Raw genomic sequence first — 25,458 nt, forward strand, 5'->3', positions numbered from 1 at the left:
ACTGTGTGACTGACCCCTCGATAGTGCGGGTCTGCACTGTGTGACTGACTGACCCCTCGATAGTGCGGCCCTGTCACTGTGTGACTGACCCCTCGATAGTGCGGGTCTGTCACTGTGTGACTGACTGACCCCTCGATAGTGCGGCCCTGTCACTGTGTGACTGACTGACTCCTCGACAGTGCGGCCCTGTCACTGTGTGACTGACCCCTCGATAGTGCGGCCCTGTCACTGTGTGACTGACCCCTCGATAGTGCGGCCCTGTCACTGTGTGACTGACTGACCCCTCAATAGTGCGGCCCTGTCCCTGTGTGACTGACTGACCCCTCGATAGTGCGGCCCTGTCACTGTGTGACTGACCCCTCGATAGTGCGGCCCTGTCACTATGTGACTGACTGACCCCTCGATAGTGCGGCCCTGTCACTGTGTGACTGACCCCTCGATAGTGCGGGTCTGTCACTGTGTGACTGACTGACCCCTCGATAGTGCGGCCCTGTCACTGTGTGACTGACCCCTCGATAGTGCGGGTCTGTCACTGTGTGACTGACTGACCCCTCGATAGTGCGGCCCTGTCACTGTGTGACTGACTGACTCCTCGATAGTGCGGCCCTGTCACTGTGTGACTGACCCCTCGATAGTGCGGCCCTGTCACTGTGTGACTGACCCCTCGATAGTGCGGCCCTGTCACTGTGTGACTGACTGACCCCTCGATAGTGCGGCCCTGTCACTGTGTGACTGACCCCTCGATAGTGCGGCCCTGTCACTGTGTGACTGACCCCTCGATAGTGCGGCCCTGTCACTGTGTGACTGACTGACCCCTCGATAGTACGGCCCTGTCACTGTGTGACTGACTGACCCCTCGATAGTGCAGGTCTGTCACTGTGTGACTGACTGACCCCTCGATAGTGCAGGTCTGTCACTGTGTGACTGACCCCTCGATAGTGCGGCCCTGTCACTGTGTGACTGACTGACCCCTCGATAGTGCGGCTCTGTCACTGTGTGACTGACCGACCCCTCGATAGTGCGGCCCTGTCACTGTGTGACTGACTGACCCCTCGATAGTGCGGCCCTGTCACTGTGTGACTGACCCTTCGATAGTGCGGCCCTGTCACTGTGTGACCGATTGACCCCTCGATAGTGCGGCCCTGTCACTGTGTGACCGACTGACCCCTCGTTAGTGCGGCCCTGTCACTGTGTGACCGACTGACCTCTCGATAGTGCGGCCCTGTCACTGTGTGACTGACTGACCCCTCGATAGTGCGGCCCTGTCACTATGTGACTGACCCCTCGACAGTGCGGCCCTGTCACTGTGTGATTGACTGACCCCTCGATAGTGCGACCCTGTCACTGTGTGATTGACTGACCCCTCGATAGTGCGGCCCTGTCACTGTGTGACTGACCCCTCGATAGTGCGGCCCTGTCACTGTGTGACTGACCCCTCGATAGTGCGGCCCTGTCACTGTGTGACTGACCCCTCGATAGTGCGGCCTAGTCACTGTGTGACTGACTGACCCCTCGATAGTGCGGCCCTGTCACTGTGTGACTGACTGACCCCTCGATAGTGCGGCCCTGTCACTGCGTGACTGACTGACCCCTCGATAGTGCGGCCCTGTCACTGTGTGACTGACTGACCCCTCGATAGTGCGGCCCTGTCACTGTGTGACTGACTGACCCCTCGACAGTGCGGCCCTGTCACTGTGTGACTGACCCCTCGATAGTGCGGCCCTGTCACTGTGTGATTGACTGACCCCTCGATAGTGCGGCCCTGTCACAGTGTGACTGACCCCTCGATAGTGCGGCCCTGTCACTGTGTGACTGACCCCTCGATAGTGCGGCCCTGTCACTGTGTGACTGACTGACCCCTCAATAGTGCGGCCCTGTCCCTGTGTGACTGACTGACCCCTCGATAGGGCGGCCCTGTCACTGTGTGGCTGACCCCTCGATAGTGCGGGTCTGTCACTGTGTGACTGACTGACCCCTCGATAGTGCGGCCCTGTCACTGTGTGACTGACCCCTCGATAGTGCGGGTCTGTCACTGTGTGACTGACTGACCCCTCGATAGTGCGGCCCTGTCACTGTGTGACTGACTGACTCCTCGATAGTGCGGCCCTGTCACTGTGTGACTGACCCCTCGATAGTGCGGCCCTGTCGCTGTGTGACTGACTGACCCCTCGATAGTGCGGCTCTGTCACTGTGTGACTGACTGACCCCTCGATAGTGCGGCCCTGTCACTGTGTGACTGACTGACCCCTCGATAGTGCGGGTCTGTCACTGTGTGACTGGCCCCTCGATAGTGCGGCCCTGTCACTGTGTGACTGACTGACCCCTCGATAGTGCGGGTCTGTCACTGTGTGACTGACTGACCCCTCGATAGTGCGGCCCTGTCACTGTGTGACTGACTGACCCCTCGATAGTGCGGGTCTGTCACTGTGTGACTGACTGACCCCTCGATAGTGCAGGTCTGTCACTGTGTCACTGGCTGACCCCTCGATAGTGCGGCCCTGTCACTGTGTGACTGACCGCTCGATAGTGCGGCCCTGTCACTATGTGACTGACTGACCCCTCGATAGTGCGGCCCTGTCACTGTGTGACTGACCCCTCGATAGTGCGGCCCTGTCGCTGTGTGACTGACTGACCCCTCGATAGTGCGGCCCTGTCACTGTGTGACTGACTGACCCCTCGATAGTGCGGCCCTGTCACTGTGTGACTGACTGACCCCTCGATAGTGCAGGTCTGTCACTGTGTCATTGACTGACCCCTCGATAGTGCGGGTCTGTCACTCTGTGACTGGCCCCTCGATAGTGCGGCCCTGTCACTGTGTGACTGACTGACCCCTCGATAGTGCGGCCCTGTCACTGTGTGACTGACTGACCCCTCGATAGTGCAGGTCTGTCACTGTGTCACTGACTGACCCCTCGATAGTGCGGGTCTGTCACTGTGTGACTGACTGACCCCTCAATAGTGCGGCCCTGTCACTGTGTGACTGACCGCTCGATAGTGCGGCCCTGTCACTATGTGACTGACTGACCCCTCGATAGTGCGGCCCTGTCACTGTGTGACTGACCCCTCGATAGTGCGGGTCTGTCACTGTGTGACTGACTGACCCCTCGATCGTGCGGCCCTGTCACTGTGTGACTGACTGACCCCTCGATAGTGCAGGTCTGTCACTGTGTGACTGACCCCTCGATAGTGCGGCCCTGTCACTGTGTGACTGACTGACCCCTCGATAGTGCGGCCCTGTCACTGTGTGACTGACCCCTCGATAGTGCGGCCCTGTCACTGTGTGACTGACCCCTCGATAGTGCGGCCCTGTCACTGTGTGACTGACCCCTCGATAGTGCGGCTCTGTCACTGTGTGACTGACTGACCCCTCGATAGTGCGGCCCTGTCACTGTGTGACTGACTGACCCCTCGATAGTGCGGCCCTGTCACTGTGTGACTGACTGACCCCTCGATAGTGCAGTTCTGTCACTGTGTGACTGACTGACCCCTCGATAGTGCAGGTCTGTCACTGTGTGACTGACCCTTCGATAGTGCGGCCCTGTCACTGTGTGACTGACTGACCCCTCGATAGTGCGGCCCTGTCACTGTGTGACTGACCGACCCCTCGATAGTGCGGCTCTGTCACTGTGTGACTGACCGACCCCTCGATAGTGCGGCCCTGTCACTGTGTGACTGACTGACCCCTCGATAGTGCGGCCCTGTCACTGTGTGACTGACCCTTCGATAGTGCGGCCCTTTCACTGTGTGACCGATTGACCCCTCGATAGTGCGGCCCTGTCACTGTGTGACCGACTGACCCCTCGTTAGTGCGGCCCTGTCACTGTGTGACCGACTGACCCCTCGATAGTGCGGCCCTGTCACTGTGTGACTGACTGACCCCTCGATAGTGCGGCCCTGTCACTGTGTGACTGACTGACCCCTCGATAGTGCGGCCCTGTCACTATGTGACTGACCCCTCGATAGTGCGGCCCTGTCACTGTGTGATTGACTGACCCCTCGATAGTGCGGCCCTGTCACTGTGTGATTGACTGACCCCTCGATATTGCGGCCCTGTCATTGTGTGACTGACCCCTCGATAGAGCGGCCGAGTCACTGTGTGACTAACTGTCCCCTCGATAGTGCGGCCCTGTCACTGTGTGACTGACCCCTCGATAGTGCGGCCCTGTCACTGTGTGATTGACTGACCCCTCGATAGTGCGGCCCTGTCACTGTGTGATTGACTGACCCCTCGATAGTGCGGCCTGGTCACTGTGTGACTGACTGACCCCTCGATAGTGCGGCCCTGTCACTGTGTGACTGACTGACCCCTCGATAGTGCGGCCCTGTCATTGTGTGACTGACCCCTCGATAGTGCGGCCGAGTCACTGTGTGACTAACTGTCCCCTCGATCGTGCGGCCCTGTCACTGTGTGACTGACCCCTCGATAGTGCGGCCTAGTCACTGTGTGACCGACTGACCCCTCGATAGTGCGGCCCTGTCACTGTGTGACTGACTGACCCCTCGATAGTGCGGCCCTGTCACTGTGTGACTGACTGACCCCTCGATAGTGCGGCCCTGTCACTGCGTGACTGACTGACCCCTCGATAGTGCGGCCCTGTCACTGCGTGACTGACTGACCCCTCGATAGTGCGGCCCTGTCACTGTGTGACTGACTGACCCCTCGACAGTGCGGCCCTGTCACTGTGTGACTGACCCCTCGACAGTGCGGCCCTGTCACTGTGTGACTGACCCCTCGATAGTGCGGCCCTGTCACTGTGTGATTGACTGACCCCTCGATAGTGCGGCCCTGTCACTGTGTGACTGACCCCTCGATAGTGCGGGTCTGTCACTGTGTGACTGACTGACCCCTCAATAGTGCGGGTCTGTCACTGTGTGACTGACCCCTCAATAGTGCGGCCCTGTCACTGTGTGACTGGCCCCTCGATAGTGCGGCCCTGTCACTGTGTGACTGACTGACCCCTCGATAGTGCGGCCCTGTCACTGTGTGACTGACTGACCCCTCGATAGTGCGGGTCTGTCACTGTGTGACTGACTGACCCCTCGATAGTGCGGCCCTGTCACTGTGTGACTGACTGACTCCTCGATAGTGCGGCCCTGTCACTGTGTGACTGACCCCTCGATAGTGCGGCCCTGTCACTGTGTGACTGACTGACCCCTCGATAGTGCGGCCCTGTCACTGTGTGACTGACTGACCCCTCGATAGTGCAGGTCTGTCACTGTGTCACTGACTGACCCCTCGATAGTGCGGGTCTGTCACTGTGTGACTGACTGACCCCTCAATAGTGCGGCCCTGTCACTATGTGACTGACTGACCCCTCGATAGTGCGGCCCTGTCACTGTGTGACTGACCCCTCGATAGTGCGGGTCTGTCACTGTGTGACTGACTGACCCCTCGATCGTGCGGCCCTGTCACTGTGTGACTGATTGACCCCTCGATAGTGCAGGTCTGTCACTGTGTGACTGACCCCTCGATAGTGCGGCCCTGTCACTGTGTGACTGACTGACCCCTCGATAGTGCGGCCCTGTCACTGTGTGACTGACCCCTCGATAGTGCGGCCCTGTCACTGTGTGACTGACCCCTCGATAGTGCGGCTCTGTCACTGTGTGACTGACTGACCCCTCGATAGTGCGGCCCTGTCACTGTGTGACTGACTGACCCCTCGATAGTGCGGCCCTGTCACTGTGTGACTGACTGACCCCTCGATAGTGCGGCCCTGTCACTGTGTGACTGACCCCTCGATAGTGCGGCCCTGTCACTGTATGACTGACCCCTCGATAGTGCGGCTCTGTCACTGTGTGACTGACTGACCCCTCGATAGTGCGGCCCTGTCACTGTGTGACTGACTGACCCCTCGATAGTGCGGCCCTGTCGCTGTGTGACTGACTGACCCCTCGATAGTGCGGCCCTGTCACTATGTGACTGACTGACCCCTCGATAGTGCGGCCCTGTCACTGTGTGACTGACCCCTCGATAGTGCGGGTCTGTCACTGTGTGACTGACTGACCCCTCGATAGTGCGGCCCTGTCACTGTGTGACTGACCCCTCGATAGTGCGGGTCTGTCACTGTGTGACTGACTGACCCCTCGATAGTGCGGCCCTGTCACTGTGTGACTGACCCCTCGATAGTGCGGGTCTGTCACTGTGTGACTGACTGACCCCTCGATAGTGCGGCCCTGTCACTGTGTGACTGACTGACTCCTCGATAGTGCGGCCCTGTCACTGTGTGACTGACTGACCCCTCGATTGTGCGGCCCTGTCACTGTGTGACTGACCCCTCGATAGTGCGGCCCTGTCACTGTGTGACTGACTGACCCCTCGATAGTGCGGCCCTGTCACTGTGTGACTGACCCCTCAATAGTGCGGCCCTGTCACTGTGTGACTGACCCCTCGATAGTGCGGCCCTGTCACTGTGTGACTGACTGACCCCTCGATAGTGCGGCCCTGTCACTGTGTGACTGACTGACCCCTCGATAGTGCAGGTCTGTCACTGTGTGACTGACTGACCCCTCGATAGTGCAGGTCTGTCACTGTGTGACTGACCCCTCGATAGTGCGGCCCTGTCACTGTGTGACTGACTGACCCCTCGATAGTGCGGCCCTGTCACTGTGTGACTGACCCCTCGATAGTGCGGCCTAGTCACTGTGTGACCGACTGACCCCTCGATAGTGCGGCCCTGTCACTGTGTGACCGACTGACCCCTCGATAGTGCGGCCCTGTCACTGTGTGACTGACTGACCCCTCGATAGTGCGGCCCTGTCACTGTGTGACTGACTGACCCCTCGATAGTGCGGCCCTGTCACTGTGTGACTGACTGACCCCTCGATAGTGTGGCCCTGTCACTGTGTGACTGACTGACCCCTCGACAGTGCGGCCCTGTCACTGTGTGACTGACTGACCCCTCGACAGTGCGGCCCTGTCACTGTGTGACTGACCCCTCGATAGTGCGGCCCTGTCACTGTGTGATTGACTGACCCCTCGATAGTGCGGCCCTGTCACTGTGTGACTGACCCCTCGATAGTGCGGCCCTGTCACTGTGTGACTGACTGACCCCTCAATAGTGCGGCCCTGTCCCTGTGTGACTGACTGACCCCTCGATAGTGCGGCCCTGTCACTGTGTGACTGACCCCTCGATAGTGCGGGTCTGCACTGTGTGACTGACTGACCCCTCGATAGTGCGGCCCTGTCATTGTGTGACTGACCCCTCGATAGTGCGGGTCTGTCACTGTGTGACTGACTGACCCCTCGATAGTGCGGCCCTGTCACTGTGTGACTGACTGACTCCTCGACAGTGCGGCCCTGTCACTGTGTGACTGACCCCTCGATAGTGCGGCCCTGTCACTGTGTGACTGACCCCTCGATAGTGCGGCCCTGTCACTGTGTGACTGACTGACCCCTCAATAGTGCGGCCCTGTCCCTGTGTGACTGACTGACCCCTCGATAGTGCGGCCCTGTCACTGTGTGACTGACCCCTCGATAGTGCGGCCCTGTCACTATGTGACTGACTGACCCCTCGATAGTGCGGCCCTGTCACTGTGTGACTGACCCCTCGATAGTGCGGGTCTGTCACTGTGTGACTGACTGACCCCTCGATAGTGCGGCCCTGTCACTGTGTGACTGACCCCTCGATAGTGCGGGTCTGTCACTGTGTGACTGACTGACCCCTCGATAGTGCGGCCCTGTCACTGTGTGACTGACCCCTCGATAGTGCGGGTCTGTCACTGTGTGACTGACTGACCCCTCGATAGTGCGGCCCTGTCACTGTGTGACTGACTGACTCCTCGATAGTGCGGCCCTGTCACTGTGTGACTGACCCCTCGATAGTGCGGCCCTGTCACTGTGTGACTGACCCCTCGATAGTGCGGCCCTGTCACTGTGTGACTGACTGACCCCTCGATAGTGCGGCCCTGTCACTGTGTGACTGACCCCTCGATAGTGCGGCCCTGTCACTGTGTGACTGACCCCTCGATAGTGCGGCCCTGTCACTGTGTGACTGACTGACCCCTCGATAGTGCGGCCCTGTCACTGTGTGACTGACTGACCCCTCGATAGTGCAGGTCTGTCACTGTGTGACTGACTGACCCCTCGATAGTGCAGGTCTGTCACTGTGTGACTGACCCCTCGATAGTGCGGCCCTGTCACTGTGTGACTGACTGACCCCTCGATAGTGCGGCCCTGTCACTGTGTGACTGACTGACCCCTCGATAGTGCGGCTCTGTCACTGTGTGACTGACCGACCCCTCGATAGTGCGGCCCTGTCACTGTGTGACTGACTGACCCCTCGATAGTGCGGCCCTGTCACTGTGTGACTGACCCTTCGATAGTGCGGCCCTGTCACTGTGTGACCGATTGACCCCTCGATAGTGCGGCCCTGTCACTGTGTGACCGACTGACCCCTCGTTAGTGCGGCCCTGTCACTGTGTGACCGACTGACCCCTCGATAGTGCGGCCCTGTCACTGTGTGACTGACTGACCCCTCGATAGTGCGGCCCTGTCACTATGTGACTGACCCCTCGACAGTGCGGCCCTGTCACTGTGTGATTGACTGACCCCTCGATAGTGCGACCCTGTCACTGTGTGATTGACTGACCCCTCGATAGTGCGGCCCTGTCACTGTGTGACTGACCCCTCGATAGTGCGGCCCTGTCACTGTGTGACTGACCCCTCGATAGTGCGGCCCTGTCACTGTGTGACTGACCCCTCGATAGTGCGGCCTAGTCACTGTGTGACTGACTGACCCCTCGATAGTGCGGCCCTGTCACTGTGTGACTGACTGACCCCTCGATAGTGCGGCCCTGTCACTGCGTGACTGACTGACCCCTCGATAGTGCGGCCCTGTCACTGCGTGACTGACTGACCCCTCGATAGTGCGGCCCTGTCACTGTGTGACTGACTGACCCCTCGATAGTGCGGCCCTGTCACTGTGTGACTGACTGACCCCTCGACAGTGCGGCCCTGTCACTGTGTGACTGACCCCTCGATAGTGCGGCCCTGTCACTGTGTGATTGACTGACCCCTCGATAGTGCGGCCCTGTCACAGTGTGACTGACCCCTCGATAGTGCGGCCCTGTCACTGTGTGACTGACCCCTCGATAGTGCGGCCCTGTCACTGTGTGACTGACTGACCCCTCAATAGTGCGGCCCTGTCCCTGTGTGACTGACTGACCCCTCGATAGGGCGGCCCTGTCACTGTGTGACTTACCCCTCGATAGTGCGGGTCTGTCACTGTGTGACTGACTGACCCCTCGATAGTGCGGCCCTGTCACTGTGTGACTGACCCCTCGATAGTGCGGGTCTGTCACTGTGTGACTGACTGACCCCTCGATAGTGCGGCCCTGTCACTGTGTGACTGACTGACTCCTCGATAGTGCGGCCCTGTCACTGTGTGACTGACCCCTCGATAGTGCGGCCCTGTCGCTGTGTGACTGACTGACCCCTCGATAGTGCGGCCCTGTCACTGTGTGACTGACTGACCCCTCGATAGTGCGGCCCTGTCACTGTGTGACTGACTGACCCCTCGATAGTGCAGGTCTGTCACTGTGTCACTGACTGACCCCTCGATAGTGCGGGTCTGTCACTGTGTGACTGGCCCCTCGATAGTGCGGCCCTGTCACTGTGTGACTGACTGACCCCTCGATAGTGCGGGTCTGTCACTGTGTGACTGACTGACCCCTCGATAGTGCGGCCCTGTCACTGTGTGACTGACTGACCCCTCGATAGTGCGGGTCTGTCACTGTGTGACTGACTGACCCCTCGATAGTGCAGGTCTGTCACTGTGTCACTGACTGACCCCTCGATAGTGCGGCCCTGTCACTGTGTGACTGACCGCTCGATAGTGCGGCCCTGTCACTATGTGACTGACTGACCCCTCGATAGTGCGGCCCTGTCACTGTGTGACTGACCCCTCGATAGTGCGGCCCTGTCGCTGTGTGACTGACTGACCCCTCGATAGTGCGGCCCTGTCACTGTGTGACTGACTGACCCCTCGATAGTGCGGCCCTGTCACTGTGTGACTGACTGACCCCTCGATAGTGCAGGTCTGTCACTGTGTCATTGACTGACCCCTCGATAGTGCGGGTCTGTCACTGTGTGACTGGCCCCTCGATAGTGCGGCCCTGTCACTGTGTGACTGACTGACCCCTCGTTAGTGCGGCCCTGTCACTGTGTGACTGACTGACCCCTCGATAGTGCGGCCCTGTCACTGTGTGACTGACTGACCCCTCGATAGTGCGGGTCTGTCACTGTGTGACTGACTGACCCCTCGATAGTGCGGCCCTGTCACTGTGTGACTGACTGACTCCTCGATAGTGCGGCCCTGTCACTGTGTGACTGACCCCTCGATAGTGCGGCCCTGTCACTGTGTGACTGACTGACCCCTCGATAGTGCGGCCCTGTCACTGTGTGACTGACTGACCCCTCGATAGTGCAGGTCTGTCACTGTGTCACTGACTGACCCCTCGATAGTGCGGGTCTGTCACTGTGTGACTGACTGACCCCTCAATAGTGCGGCCCTGTCACTGTGTGACTGACCGCTCGATAGTGCGGCCCTGTCACTATGTGACTGACTGACCCCTCGATAGTGCGGCCCTGTCACTGTGTGACTGACCCCTCGATAGTGCGGGTCTGTCACTGTGTGACTGACTGACCCCTCGATCGTGCGGCCCTGTCACTGTGTGACTGACTGACCCCTCGATAGTGCAGGTCTGTCACTGTGTGACTGACCCCTCGATAGTGCGGCCCTGTCACTGTGTGACTGACTGACCCCTCGATAGTGCGGCCCTGTCACTGTGTGACTGACCCCTCGATAGTGCGGCCCTGTCACTGTGTGACTGACCCCTCGATAGTGCGGCCCTGTCACTGTGTGACTGACCCCTCGATAGTGCGGCTCTGTCACTGTGTGACTGACTGACCCCTCGATAGTGCGGCCCCGTCACTGTGTGACTGACTGACCCCTCGATAGTGCGGCCCTGTCACTGTGTGACTGACTGACCCCTCGATAGTGCAGGTCTGTCACTGTGTGACTGACTGACCCCTCGATAGTGCAGGTCTGTCACTGTGTGACTGACCCCTCGATAGTGCGGCCCTGTCACTGTGTGACTGACCCTTCGATAGTGCGGCCCTTTCACTGTGTGACCGATTGACCCCTCGATAGTGCGGCCCTGTCACTGTGTGACCGACTGACCCCTCGTTAGTGCGGCCCTGTCACTGTGTGACTGACTGACCCCTCGATAGTGCGGCCCTGTCACTGTGTGACTGACTGACCCCTCGATAGTGCGGCCCTGTCACTGTGTGACTGACTGACCCCTCGATAGTGCGGCCCTGTCACTATGTGACTGACCCCTCGATAGTGCGGCCCTGTCACTGTGTGATTGACTGACCCCTCGATAGTGCGGCCCTGTCACTGTGTGATTGACTGACCCCTCGATAGTGCGGCCCTGTCATTGTGTGACTGACCCCTCGATAGAGCGGCCGAGTCACTGTGTGACTAACTGTCCCCTCGATAGTGCGGCCCTGTCACTGTGTGACTGACCCCTCGATAGTGCGGCCCTGTCACTGTGTGATTGACTGACCCCTCGATAGTGCGGCCCTGTCACTGTGTGACTGACTGACCCCTCGATAGTGCGGCCTGGTCACTGTGTGACTGACTGACCCCTCGATAGTGCGGCCCTGTCACTGTGTGACTGACTGACCCCTCGATAGTGCGGCCCTGTCATTGTGTGACTGACTGACCCCTCGATAGTGCGGCCCTGTCACTGTGTGACTGACTGACCCCTCGATAGTGCGGCCCTGTCACTGTGTGACTGACTGACCCCTCGATAGTGCGGCCCTGTCACTGCGTGACTGACTGACCCCTCGATAGTGCGGCCCTGTCACTGCGTGACTGACTGACCCCTCGATAGTGCGGCCCTGTCACTGTGTGACTGACTGACCCCTCGACAGTGCGGCCCTGTCACTGTGTGACTGACCCCTCGACAGTGCGGCCCTGTCACTGTGTGACTGACCCCTCGACAGTGCGGCCCTGTCACTGTGTGACTGACCCCTCGATAGTGCGGCCCTGTCACTGTGTGATTGACTGACCCCTCGATAGTGCGGCCCTGTCACTGTGTGACTGACCCCTCGATAGTGCGGCCCTGTCACTGTGTGACTGACCCCTCGATAGTGCGGCCCTGTCACTGTGTGACTGACTGACCCCTCAATAGTGCGGCCCTGTCCCTGTGTGACTGACTGACCCCTCGATAGTGCGGCCCTGTCACTGTGTGACTGACCCCTCGATAGTGCGGCCCTGTCACTGTGTGACTGACCCCTCGATAGTGCGGGTCTGTCACTGTGTGACTGACTGACCCCTCGATAGTGCGGCCCTGTCAGTGTGTGACTGACCCCTCGATAGTGCGGGTCTGTCACTGTGTGACTGACTGACCCCTCGATAGTGCGGCCCTGTCATTGTGTGACTGACTGACTCCTCGACAGTGCGGCCCTGTCACTGTGTGACTGACCCCTCGATAGTGCGGCCCTGTCACTGTGTGACTGACCCCTCGATAGTGCGGCCCTGTCACTGTGTGACTGACTGACCCCTCAATAGTGCGGCCCTGTCCCTGTGTGACTGACTGACCCCTCGATAGTGCGGCCCTGTCACTGTGTGACTGACCCCTCGATAGTGCGGCCCTGTCACTGTGTGACTGACTGACCCCTCGATAGTGCGGCCCTGTCACTGTGTGACTGACCCCTCGATAGTGCGGCCCTGTCACTGTGTGACTGACTGACCCCTCGATAGTGCGGCCCTGTCACTGTGTGACCGATTGACCCCTCGATAGTGCGGCCCTGTCACTGTGTGACAGACTGACCCCTCGTTAGTGCGGCCCTGTCACTGTGTGACCGACTGACCCCTCGATAGTGCGGCCCTGTCACTGTGTGACTGACTGACCCCTCGATAGTGCGGCCCTGTCACTGTGTGACTGACTGACCCCTCGATAGTGCGGCCCTGTCACTGTGTGATTGACTGACCCCTCGACAGTGTGGCCCTGTCACTGTGTGACTGACCCCTCGATAGTGCGGCCCTGTCACTGTGTGACTGACTGACCCCTCGATAGTGCGGCCCTGTCACTGTGTGACTGACCCCTCGATAGTGCGGCCCTGTCACTGTGTGACTGACTGACCCCTCAATAGTGCGGCCCTGTCCCTGTGTGACTGACTGACCCCTCGATAGTGCAGCTCTGTCACTGTGTGACTGACTGACCCCTCGATAGTGCGGCCCTGTCACTGTGTGACTGACCCCTCGATAGTGCGGGTCTGTCACTGTGTGACTGACTGACCCCTCGATAGTGCGGCCCTGTCACTGTGTGACTGACCCCTCGATAGTGCGGGTCTGTCACTGTGTGACTGACTGACCCCTCGATAGTGCGGCCCTGTCACTGTGTGACTGACTGACTCCTCGATAGTGCGGCCCTGTGACTGTGTGACTGACCCCTCGATAGTGCGGCCCTGTCGCTGTGTGACTGACTGACCCCTCGATAGTGCGGCCCTGTCACTGTGTGACTGACTGACCCCTCGATAGTGCAGGTCTGTCACTGTGTCACTGACTGACCCCTCGATAGTGCGGGTCTGTCACTGTGTGACTGACTGACCCCTCAATAGTGCGGGTCTGTCACTGTGTGACTGACTGACCCCTCAATAGTGCGGCTCTGTCACTGTGTGACTGGCCCCTCGATAGTGCGGCCCTGTCACTGTGTGACTGACTGACCCCTCGATAGTGCGGCCCTGTCACTGTGTGACTGACTGACCCCTCGATAGTGCGGCCCTGTCACTGTGTGACTGACTGACCCCTCGATAGTGCGGGTCTGTCACTGTGTGACTGACTGACCCCTCGATAGTGCGGCCCTGTCACTGTGTGACTGACTGACTCCTCGATAGTGCGGCCCTGTCACTGTGTGACTGACCCCTCGATAGTGCGGCCCTGTCACTGTGTGACTGACTGACCCCTCGATAGTGCGGCCCTGTCACTGTGTGACTGACTGACCCCTCGATAGTGCAGGTCTGTCACTGTGTCACTGACTGACCCCTCGATAGTGCGGGTCTGTCACTGTGTGACTGACTGACCCCTCAATAGTGCGGCCCTGTCACTGTGTGACTGACCGCTCGATAGTGCGGCCCTGTCACTATGTGACTGACTGACCCCTCGATAGTGCGGCCCTGTCACTGTGTGACTGACCCCTCGATAGTGCGGGTCTGTCACTGTGTGACTGACTGACCCCTCGATCGTGCGGCCCTGTCACTGTGTGACTGATTGACCCCTCGATAGTGCAGGTCTGTCACTGTGTGACTGACCCCTCGATAGTGCGGCCCTGTCACTGTGTGACTGACTGACCCCTCGATAGTGCGGCCCTGTCACTGTGTGACTGACCCCTCGATAGTGCGGCCCTGTCACTGTGTGACTGACCCCTCGATAGTGCGGCTCTGTCACTGTGTGACTGACTGACCCCTCGATAGTGCGGCCCTGTCACTGTGTGACTGACTGACCCCTCGATAGTGCGGCCCTGTCACTGTGTGACTGACTGACCCCTCGATAGTGCGGCCCTGTCACTGTGTGACTGACTGACCCCTCGATAGTGCGGCTCTGTCACTGTATGACTGACCGACCCCTCGATAGTGCGGCCCTGTCACTGTGTGACTGACTGACCCCTCGATAGTGCGGCCCTGTCACTGTGTGACTGACCCTTCGATAGTGCGGCCCTGTCACTGTGTGACCGATTGACCCCTCGATAGTGCGGCCCTGTCACTGTGTGACCGACTGACCCCTCGTTAGTGCGGCCCTGTCACTGTGTGACCGACTGACCCCTCGATAGTGCGGCCCTGTCACTGTGTGACTGACTGACCCCTCGATAGTGCGGCCCTGTCACTATGTGACTGACCCCTCGACAGTGCGGCCCTGTCACTGTGTGATTGACTGACCCCTCGATAGTGCGACCCTGTCACTGTGTGATTGACTGACCCCTCGATAGTGCGGCCCTGTCACTGTGTGACTGACCCCTCGATAGTGCGGCCCTGTCACTGTGTGACTGACCCCTCGATAGTGCGGCCCTGTCACTGTGTGACTGACCCCTCGATAGTGCGGCCTAGTCACTGTGTGACTGACTGACCCCTCGATAGTGCGGCCCTGTCACTGTGTGACTGACTGACCCCTCGATAGTGCGGCCCTGTCACTGCGTGACTGACTGACCCCTCGATAGTGCGGCCCTGTCACTGCGTGACTGACTGACCCCTCGATAGTGCGGCCCTGTCACTGTGTGACTGACTGACCCCTCGATAGTGTGGCCCTGTCACTGTGTGACTGACTGACCCCTCGACAGTGCGGCCCTGTCACTGTGTGACTGACCCCTCGATAGTGCGGCCCTGTCACTGTGTGATTGACTGACCCCTCGATAGTGCGGCCCTGTCACAGTGTGACTGAACCCTCGATAGTGCGGCCCTGTCACTGTGTGACTGACCCCTCGATAGTGCGGCCCTGTCACTGTGTGACTGACTGACCCCTCAATAGTGCGGCCCTGTCCCTGTGTGACTGACTGACCCCTCGATAGGGCGGCCCTGTCACTGTGTGACTGACCCCTCGATAGTGCGGGTCTGTCACTGTGTGACTGACTGACCCCTCGATAGTGCGGCCCTGTCACTGTGTGACTGACCCCTCGATAGTGCGGGTCTGTCACTGTGTGACTGACTGACCCCTCGATAGTGCGGCCCTGTCACTGTGTGACTGACTGACTCCTCGATAGTGCGGCCCTGTCACTGTGTGACTGACCCCTCGATAGTGCGGCCCTGTCGCTGTGTGACTGACTGACCCCTCGATAGTGCGGCCCTGTCACTGTGTGACTGACTGACCCCTCGATAGTGCGGCCCTGTCACTGTGTGACTGACTGACCCCTCGATAGTGCAGGTCTGTCACTGTGTCACTGACTGACCCCTCGATAGTGCGGGTCTGTCACTGTGTGACTGGCCCCTCGATAGTGCGGCCCTGTCACTGTGTGACTGACTGACCCCTCGATAGTGCGGGTCTGTCACTGTGTGACTGACTGACCCCTCGATAGTGCGGCCCTGTCACTGTGTGACTGACTGACCCCTCGATAGTGCGGGTCTGTCACTGTGTGACTGACTGACCCCTCGATAGTGCAGGTCTGTCACTGTGTCACTGACTGACCCCTCGATAGTGCGGCCCTGTCACTGTGTGACTGACCCCTCGATAGTGCGGCCCTGTCGCTGTGTGACTGACTGACCCCTCGATAGTGCGGCCCTGTCACTGTGTGACTGACTGACCCCTCGATAGTGCGGCCCTGTCACTGTGTGACTGACTGACCCCTCGATAGTGCAGGTCTGTCACTGTGTCATTGACTGACCCCTCGATAGTGCGGGTCTGTCACTGTGTGACTGGCCCCTCGATAGTGCGGCCCTGTCACTGTGTGACTGACTGACCCCTCGATAGTGCGGCCCTGTCACTGTGTGACTGACTGACCCCTCGATAGTGCGGCCCTGTCACTGTGTGACTGACTGACCCCTCGATAGTGCGGGTCTGTCACTGTGTGACTGACTGACCCCTCGATAGTGCGGCCCTGTCACTGTGTGACTGACTGACTCCTCGATAGTGCGGCCCTGTCACTGTGTGACTGACCCCTCGATAGTGCGGCCCTGTCACTGTGTGACTGACTGACCCCTCGATAGTGCGGCCCTGTCACTGTGTGACTGACTGACCCCTCGATAGTGCAGGTCTGTCACTGTGTCACTGACTGACCCCTCGATAGTGCGGGTCTGTCACTGTGTGACTGACTGACCCCTCAATAGTGCGGCCCTGTCACTGTGTGACTGACCGCTCGATAGTGCGGCCCTGTCACTATGTGACTGACTGACCCCTCGATAGTGCGGCCCTGTCACTGTGTGACTGACCCCTCGATAGTGCGGGTCTGTCACTGTGTGACTGACTGACCCCTCGATCGTGCGGCCCTGTCACTGTGTGACTGACTGACCCCTCGATAGTGCAGGTCTGTCACTGTGTGACTGACCCCTCGATAGTGCGGCCCTGTCACTGTGTGACTGACTGACCCCTCGATAGTGCGGCCCTGTCACTGTGTGACTGACCCCTCGATAGTGCGGCCCTGTCACTGTGTGACTGACCCCTCGATAGTGCGGCCCTGTCACTGTGTGACTGACCCCTCGATAGTGCGGCTCTGTCACTGTGTGACTGACTGACCCCTCGATAGTGCGGCCCTGTCACTGTGTGACTGACTGACCCCTCGATAGTGCGGCCCTGTCACTGTGTGACTGACTGACCCCTCGATAGTGCAGGTCTGTCACTGTGTGACTGACTGACCCCTCGATAGTGCAGGTCTGTCACTGTGTGACTGACCCCTCGATAGTGCGGCCCTGTCACTGTGTGACTGACCCTTCGATAGTGCGGCCCTTTCACTGTGTGACCGATTGACCCCTCGATAGTGCGGCCCTGTCACTGTGTGACCGACTGACCCCTCGTTAGTGCGGCCCTGTCACTGTGTGACCGACTGACCCCTCGATAGTGCGGCCCTGTCACTATGTGACTGACTGACCCCTCGATAGTGCGGCCCTGTCACTGTGTGACTGACTGACCCCTCGATAGTGCGGCCCTGTCACTATGTGACTGACCCCTCGATAGTGCGGCCCTGTCACTGTGTGATTGACTGACCCCTCGATAGTGCGGCCCTGTCACTGTGTGATTGACTGACCCCTCGATAGTGCGGCCCTGTCATTGTGTGACTGACCCCTCGATAGAGCGGCCGAGTCACTGTGTGACTAACTGTCCCCTCGATAGTGCGGCCCTGTCACTGTGTGACTGACCCCTCGATAGTGCGGCCCTGTCACTGTGTGATTGACTGACCCCTCGATAGTGCGGCCCTGTCACTGTGTGACTGACTGACCCCTCGATAGTGCGGCCTGGTCACTGTGTGACTGACTGACCCCTCGATAGTGCGGCCCTGTCACTGTGTGACTGACTGACCCCTCGATAGTGCGGCCCTGTCATTGTGTGACTGACCCCTCGATAGTGCGGCCGAGTCACTGTGTGACTAACTGTCCCCTCGATCGTGCGGCCCTGTCACTGTGTGACTGACCCCTCGATAGTGCGGCCTAGTCACTGTGTGACCGACTGACCCCTCGATAGTGCGGCCCTGTCACTGTGTGACTGACTGACCCCTCGATAGTGCGGCCCTGTCACTGTGTGACTGACTGACCCCTCGATAGTGCGGCCCTGTCACTGCGTGACTGACTGACCCCTCGATAGTGCGGCCCTGTCACTGCGTGACTGACTGACCCCTCGATAGTGCGGCCCTGTCACTGTGTGACTGACTGACCCCTCGACAGTGCGGCCCTGTCACTGTGTGACTGACCCCTCGACAGTGCGGCCCTGTCACTGTGTGACTGACCCCTCGACAGTGCGGCCCTGTCACTGTGTGACTGACCCCTCGACAGTGCGGCCCTGTCACTGTGTGACTGACCCCTCGATAGTGCGGCCCTGTCACTGTGTGATTGACTGACCCCTCGATAGTGCGGCCCTGTCACTGTGTGACTGACCCCTCGATAGTGCGGCCCTGTCACTGTGTGACTGACCCCTCGATAGTGCGGCCCTGTCACTGTGTGACTGACTGACCCCTCAATAGTGCGGCCCTGTCCCTGTGTGACTGACTGACCCCTCGATAGTGCGGCCCTGTCACTGTGTGACTGACCCCTCGATAGTGCGGCCCTGTCACTGTGTGACTGACCCCTCGATAGTGCGGGTCTGTCACTGTGTGACTGACTGACCCCTCGATAGTGCGGCCCTGTCACTGTGTGACTGACCCCTCGATAGTGCGGGTCTGTCACTGTGTGACTGACTGACCCCTCGATAGTGCGGCCCTGTCATTGTGTGACTGACTGACTCCTCGACAGTGCGGCCCTGTCACTGTGTGACTGACCCCTCGATAGTGCGGCCCTGTCACTGTGTGACTGACCCCTCGATAGTGCGGCCCTGTCACTGTGTGACTGACTGACCCCTCAATAGTGCGGCCCTGTCCCTGTGTGACTGACTGACCCCTCGATAGTGCGGCCCTGTCACTGTGTGACTGACCCCTCGATAGTGCGGCCCTGTCACTGTGTGACTGACTGACCCCTCGATAGTGCGGCCCTGTCACTGTGTGACTGACCCCTCGATAGTGCGGCCCTGTCACTGTGTGACTGACTGACCCCTCGATAGTGCGGCCCTGTCACTGTGTGACCGATTGACCCCTCGATAGTGCGGCCCTGTCACTGTGTGACAGACTGACCCCTCGTTAGTGCGGCCCTGTCACTGTGTGACCGACTGACCCCTCGATAGTGCGGCCCTGTCACTGTGTGACTGACTGACCCCTCGATAGTGCGGCCCTGTCACTGTGTGACTGACTGACCCCTCGATAGTGCGGCCCTGTCACTGTGTGATTGACTGACCCCTCGACAGTGTGGCCCTGTCACTGTGTGACTGACCCCTCGATAGTGCGGCCCTGTCACTGTGTGACTGACTGACCCCTCGATAGTGCGGCCCTGTCACTGTGTGACTGACCCCTCGATAGTGCGGCCCTGTCACTGTGTGACTGACTGACCCCTCAATAGTGCGGCCCTGTCCCTGTGTGACTGACTGACCCCTCGATAGTGCAGCTCTGTCACTGTGTGACTGACTGACCCCTCGATAGTGCGGCCCTGTCACTGTGTGACTGACCCCTCGATAGTGCGGGTCTGTCACTGTGTGACTGACTGACCCCTCGATAGTGCGGCCCTGTCACTGTGTGACTGACCCCTCGATAGTGCGGGTCTGTCACTGTGTGACTGACTGACCCCTCGATAGTGCGGCCCTGTCACTGTGTGACTGACTGACTCCTCGATAGTGCGGCCCTGTGACTGTGTGACTGACCCCTCGATAGTGCGGCCCTGTCGCTGTGTGACTGACTGACCCCTCGATAGTGCGGCCCTGTCACTGTGTGACTGACTGACCCCTCGATAGTGCGGGTCTGTCACTGTGTGACTGACTGACCCCTCAATAGTGCGGGTCTGTCACTGTGTGACTGACTGACCCCTCAATAGTGCGGCTCTGTCACTGTGTGACTGGCCCCTCGATAGTGCGGCCCTGTCACTGTGTGACTGACTGACCCCTCGATAGTGCGGCCCTGTCACTGTGTGACTGACTGACCCCTCGATAGTGCGGCCCTGTCACTGTGTGACTGACTGACCCCTCGATAGTGCGGGTCTGTCACTGTGTGACTGACTGACCCCTCGATAGTGCGGCCCTGTCACTGTGTGACTGACTGACTCCTCGATAGTGCGGCCCTGTCACTGTGTGACTGACCCCTCGATAGTGCGGCCCTGTCACTGTGTGACTGACTGACCCCTCGATAGTGCGGCCCTGTCACTGTGTGACTGACTGACCCCTCGATAGTGCAGGTCTGTCACTGTGTCACTGACTGACCCCTCGATAGTGCGGGTCTGTCACTGTGTGACTGACTGACCCCTCAATAGTGCGGCCCTGTCACTGTGTGACTGACCGCTCGATAGTGCGGCCCTGTCACTATGTGACTGACTGACCCCTCGATAGTGCGGCCCTGTCACTGTGTGACTGACCCCTCGATAGTGCGGGTCTGTCACTGTGTGACTGACTGACCCCTCGATCGTGCGGCCCTGTCACTGTGTGACTGATTGACCCCTCGATAGTGCAGGTCTGTCACTGTGTGACTGACCCCTCGATAGTGCGGCCCTGTCACTGTGTGACTGACTGACCCCTCGATAGTGCGGCCCTGTCACTGTGTGACTGACCCCTCGATAGTGCGGCCCTGTCACTGTGTGACTGACCCCTCGATAGTGCGGCTCTGTCACTGTGTGACTGACTGACCCCTCGATAGTGCGGCCCTGTCACTGTGTGACTGACTGACCCCTCGATAGTGCGGCCCTGTCACTGTGTGACTGACTGACCCCTCGATAGTGCGGCCCTGTCACTGTGTGACTGACCCCTCGATAGTGCGGCCCTGTCACTGTATGACTGACCCCTCGATAGTGCGGCTCTGTCACTGTGTGACTGACTGACCCCTCGATAGTGCGGCCCTGTCACTGTGTGACTGACTGACCCCTCGATAGTGCGGCCCTGTCGCTGTGTGACTGACTGACCCCTCGATAGTGCGGCTCTGTCACTGTGTGACTGACCGACCCCTCGATAGTGCGGCCCTGTCACTGTGTGACTGACTGACCCCTCGATAGTGCGGCCCTGTCACTGTGTGACTGACCCTTCGATAGTGCGGCCCTGTCACTGTGTGACTGATTGACCCCTCGATAGTGCAGCCCTGTCACTGTGTGACTGATTGACCCCTCGATAGTGCGGCCCTGTCACTGTGTGACTGACTGACCCCTCGATAGTGCGGCCCTGTCACTGTGTGACTGACCCCTCGATAGTGCGGCCCTGTCACTGTGTGACTGACTGACCCCTCGATAGTGCGGCCCTGTCACTGTGTGACTGACTGACCGCGAAGTGTCCTGGTTTGATTTGTTGCTAATGACATTATTTCTGTGTCTCTTTCCCTCCGACTGTACCCTCCCTGTCTCTCGCACACCTCCATGCCTCTCCCGCTCCTCTCCCCCCCACCTCCCCCTCCCTCACCGCCAGTTCAGGGATCAAGACCTGGGAAAAACGTTCAGCTGACAGAGAATGAAATCCGAGGACTGTGCCTGAAATCTCGAGAGATTTTCCTCAGTCAGCCAATTCTCCTGGAACTGGAGGCCCCTCTGAAAATATGTGGTGAGTGTTCGACTCCAAAACACAGCATCCAGTGTGTGCGGAGACTGAATGTACTCCTGCTCTCTGAATCCCAGATCGAACAGTGTGTGTGTGCAGAGTCTGAATGTACTCCTGGTCTCTGAATCCCAGATCTAACCGAGTGTGTGTGCAGAGTCTGAATGTACTCCTGCTCTCTGAATTCCAGATCTAACAGTGTGTGTGTGCAGAGACTGAATGTACTCCTGGTCTCTGAATCCCACATCTAACCGAGTGTGTGTGCAGAGTCTGAATGTACTCCTGCTCTCTGAATCCCAGATCTAACAGTGTGTGTGTGCAGAGTCTGAATGTACTCCTGGTCTCTGAATCCCAGATCTAACCGAGTGTGTGTGCAGAGTCTGAATGTACTCCTGGTCTCTGAATCCCAGGTCTAACCGAGTGTGTGTGTGCAGAATCTGAATGTACTCCTGCTCTCTGAATCCCAGATCTAACAGTGTGTGTGTGCAGAGTCTGAATGTACTCCTGGTCTCTGAATCCCAGATCTAACAGTCTGTGTGTGCAGAGTCTGAATGTACTCCTGGTCTCTGAATCCCAGATCTAACCGAGTGTGTGTGCAGAGTCTGAATGTACTCCTGGTCTCTGAATCCCAGATCTAACCGAGTGTGTGTGCAGCGTCTGAATGTACTCCTGGTCTCTGAATCCCAGATCTAACCGAGTGTGTGTGTGCAGAGTCTGAATGTACTCCTGCTCTCTGAATCCCAGATCTAACAGTGTGTGTGTGCAGAGTCTGAATGTACTCCTGGTCTCTGAATCCCAGATCTAACCGAGTGTGTGTGCAGAGTCTGAATGTACTCCTGGTCTCTGAATCCCAGATCTAACCGAGTGTGTGTGCAGAGTCTGAATGTACTCCTGCTCTCTGAATCCCAGATCTAACAGTGTGTGTGTGCAGAGTCTGAATGTACTCCTGCTCTCTGAATCCCAGATCTAACAGTGTGTGTGTGCAGAGTCTGAATGTACTCCTGCTCTCTGAATCTCAGATCTAACAGTGTGTGTGTGCAGAGTCTGAATGTACTCCTGCTCTCTGAATCCCAGATCTAACAGTGTGTGTGTGCAGAGTCTGAATGTACTCCTGCTCTCTGAATCCCAGATCTAACAGTGTGTGTGTGCAGAGTCTGAATGTACTCCTGCTCTCTGAATCCCAGATCTAACAGTGTGTGTGTGCAGAGTCTGAATGTACTCCTGGTCTCTGAATCCCACATCTAACCGAGTGTGTGTGCAGAGTCTGAATGTACTCCTGCTCTCTGAATCCCAGATCTAACAGTGTGTGTGTGCAGAGTCTGAATGTACTCCTGCTCTCTGAATCCCAGATCTAACAGTGTGTGTGTGCAGAGTCTGAATGTACTCCTGCTCTCTGAATCCCAGATCTAACCGAGTGTGTGTGCAGAGTCTGAATGTACTCCTGCTCTCTGAATCCCAGATCTAACAGTGTGTGTGTGCAGAGTCTGAATGTACTCCTGCTCTCTGAATCTCAGATCTAACCGAGTGTGTGTGCAGAGTCTGAATGTACTCCTGGTCTCTGAATCTCAGATCTAACAGTGTGTGTGTGCAGAGTCTGAATGTACTCCTGGTCTCTGAATCCCAGATCTAACCGAGTGTGTGTGCAGAGTCTGAATGTACTCCTGGTCTCTGAATCCCAGATCTAACCGAGTGTGTGTGCAGAGTCTGAATGTACTCCTGGTCTCTGAATCCCAGATCTAACCGAGTGTGTGTGCAGAGTCTGAATGTTCTCTCTCTCCCTGTCGCCAGGTGATATCCACGGCCAGTATTATGACTTGCTGCGGCTCTTTGAGTACGGCGGCTTCCCTCCAGAGAGTAATTACCTGTTTCTGGGTGACTACGTGGATCGTGGCAAACAGTCGCTGGAGACTATCTCTCTGCTTCTGGCTTACAAGATCAAATATCCTGAAAATTTCTTCCTGCTACGAGGGAACCATGAATGTGCCAGTATCAACCGCATCTATGGCTTCTACGATGAGTGTGAGTAAACACAAACACACCATCACTGTTACTGCCCTGAGGGCAACACACTGTCAGGGTTATGTCGAGGGAGCTTTACTCTGTATCTAACCTCGTTTTTTTTTCTTTTTTCTTCGTGTAGAGGGAGCTTTACTCTGTATCTGACCCTGTACTGTATCTGTCCTGGGGAGTGTTTGATGGGGACAGTGTAGAGGGAGCTTTACTCTGTATCTAACCCCGTACTGTACCTGTCCTGGGAGTGTTTGATGGGGACAGTGTAGAGGGAGCTTTACTCTGTATCTAACCCCCATTTTTTTTCCCCCTTTATTTTAAGGTGGCCTTTATACCCCAGGCCCCCTTTATATACATACTTATATTTTTAAAATAACTTTATTAAAACCAGATAAATAAACAAAAAACTCAAATTAAAATGCCATTCTCGGCGTCGACGATGCACTCCAGTCCCTGCGGTGCCCACCGGTCGCGGAAGGCCTCAAGCGTACCGGCGGACACCGCATGCTCCTTCTCCAGGGACACCCGGGCGCGAACGTAACCGCGGAAGAGGGGCAGGCAATCGGGGAGGACGGACCCCCCGACGGCCCGCAACCTGGACCTGTGAATTGCCACCTTGGCCAGGCCCAGGAGCAGACCGACGAGGAGATCCTCCTCCCGGCCCAAGCCCCTCCGCACCGGGTGCCCAAAGATCAGGAGCGTGGGACTGATGTGCAGCCAGAATTTGAGGAGCAGCCCCTTCAGATACTCAAATAGGGGCTGCAACCTCACACACTCCGTATAAACGTGGAACACGGACTCGTCCAGGCCGCAGAAAGTACAGGTGGCCTGGGAGTCCGTGAACCTACTTAAAAGTCTATTGCACGGGACTGCTCTGTGCAGCACCCTTCACCCCAGGTCCCCGATGTAAAGGGGGAAGACTCCCGTGTAGAGAGACCTCCATCGGGGTTTCCCCTCGCCGCCAGATGGCAACGCGGACCGCCAGGGCGTGTCCGGCCGGCTGACGAGGGCGAGGAAGTGGAGAGTGTGCAGGAGCAGCCTGTACAGGAAACCCCTCCGCGCCGATTGGAATGGCACGGAGGGCATTTCCGAGAGACGGCTCGGGTTGTGTGGGACCGGCGCTGTTCCTGTCCTGGGAATGCTCAGTGTTGATACTTGGTATAAAGTCTTGTTTCTGACATGTGCCTTGAACATTAACAGGTAAAAGACGTTACAATATCAAACTGTGGAAAACCTTCACCGACTGTTTTAACTGCCTGCCAATCGCAGCAATTGTGGATGAGAAAATCTTCTGTTGTCATGGAGGTAGGTCCTCCCACACACCCACTCCCTACCCACCCCCTCCTCCCACGCACCCACTCCCTACCCACCCCTTCCTCCCACGCACCCACTCCCTCCCCACCCCCTCCTCCCACGCACCCACTCCCTCCCCACCCCCTCCTCCCACGCACCCACTCCCTACCCACCCCCTCCTCCCACGCACCCACTCCCTACCCACCCCCTCCTCCCACGCACCCACTCCCTACCCACCCCCTCCTCCCACGCACCCACTCCCTACCCACCCCCTCCTCCCACGCACCCACTCCCTACCCACCCCCTCCTCCCACGCACCCACTCCCTACCCACCCCCTCCTCCCACGCACCCACTCCCTACCCA

The 25,458-nt window shown here is 58.4% G+C and overlaps 1 protein-coding gene across 1 annotated transcript in view; it reads left to right on the top strand.

The window, feature by feature from the left end:
* LOC137360884 (serine/threonine-protein phosphatase PP1-alpha catalytic subunit) overlaps positions 1–25,458 on the top strand; it is a 58,971-nt gene that overhangs the window by 30,157 nt on the left and 3,356 nt on the right. Inside the window, exons 2-4 of the mRNA XM_068026026.1 lie at positions 21,666–21,797; positions 23,580–23,810; positions 25,002–25,106. Coding sequence (XP_067882127.1) covers positions 21,666–21,797; positions 23,580–23,810; positions 25,002–25,106 — 468 coding nt within the window. The remainder of the gene's footprint in view (positions 1–21,665; positions 21,798–23,579; positions 23,811–25,001; positions 25,107–25,458) is intronic.

Source organism: Heterodontus francisci, unplaced genomic scaffold (genome assembly GCF_036365525.1).
Source record: "Heterodontus francisci isolate sHetFra1 unplaced genomic scaffold, sHetFra1.hap1 HAP1_SCAFFOLD_1181, whole genome shotgun sequence".
In the NCBI taxonomy this organism is placed as follows: domain Eukaryota; kingdom Metazoa; phylum Chordata; class Chondrichthyes; order Heterodontiformes; family Heterodontidae; genus Heterodontus; species Heterodontus francisci.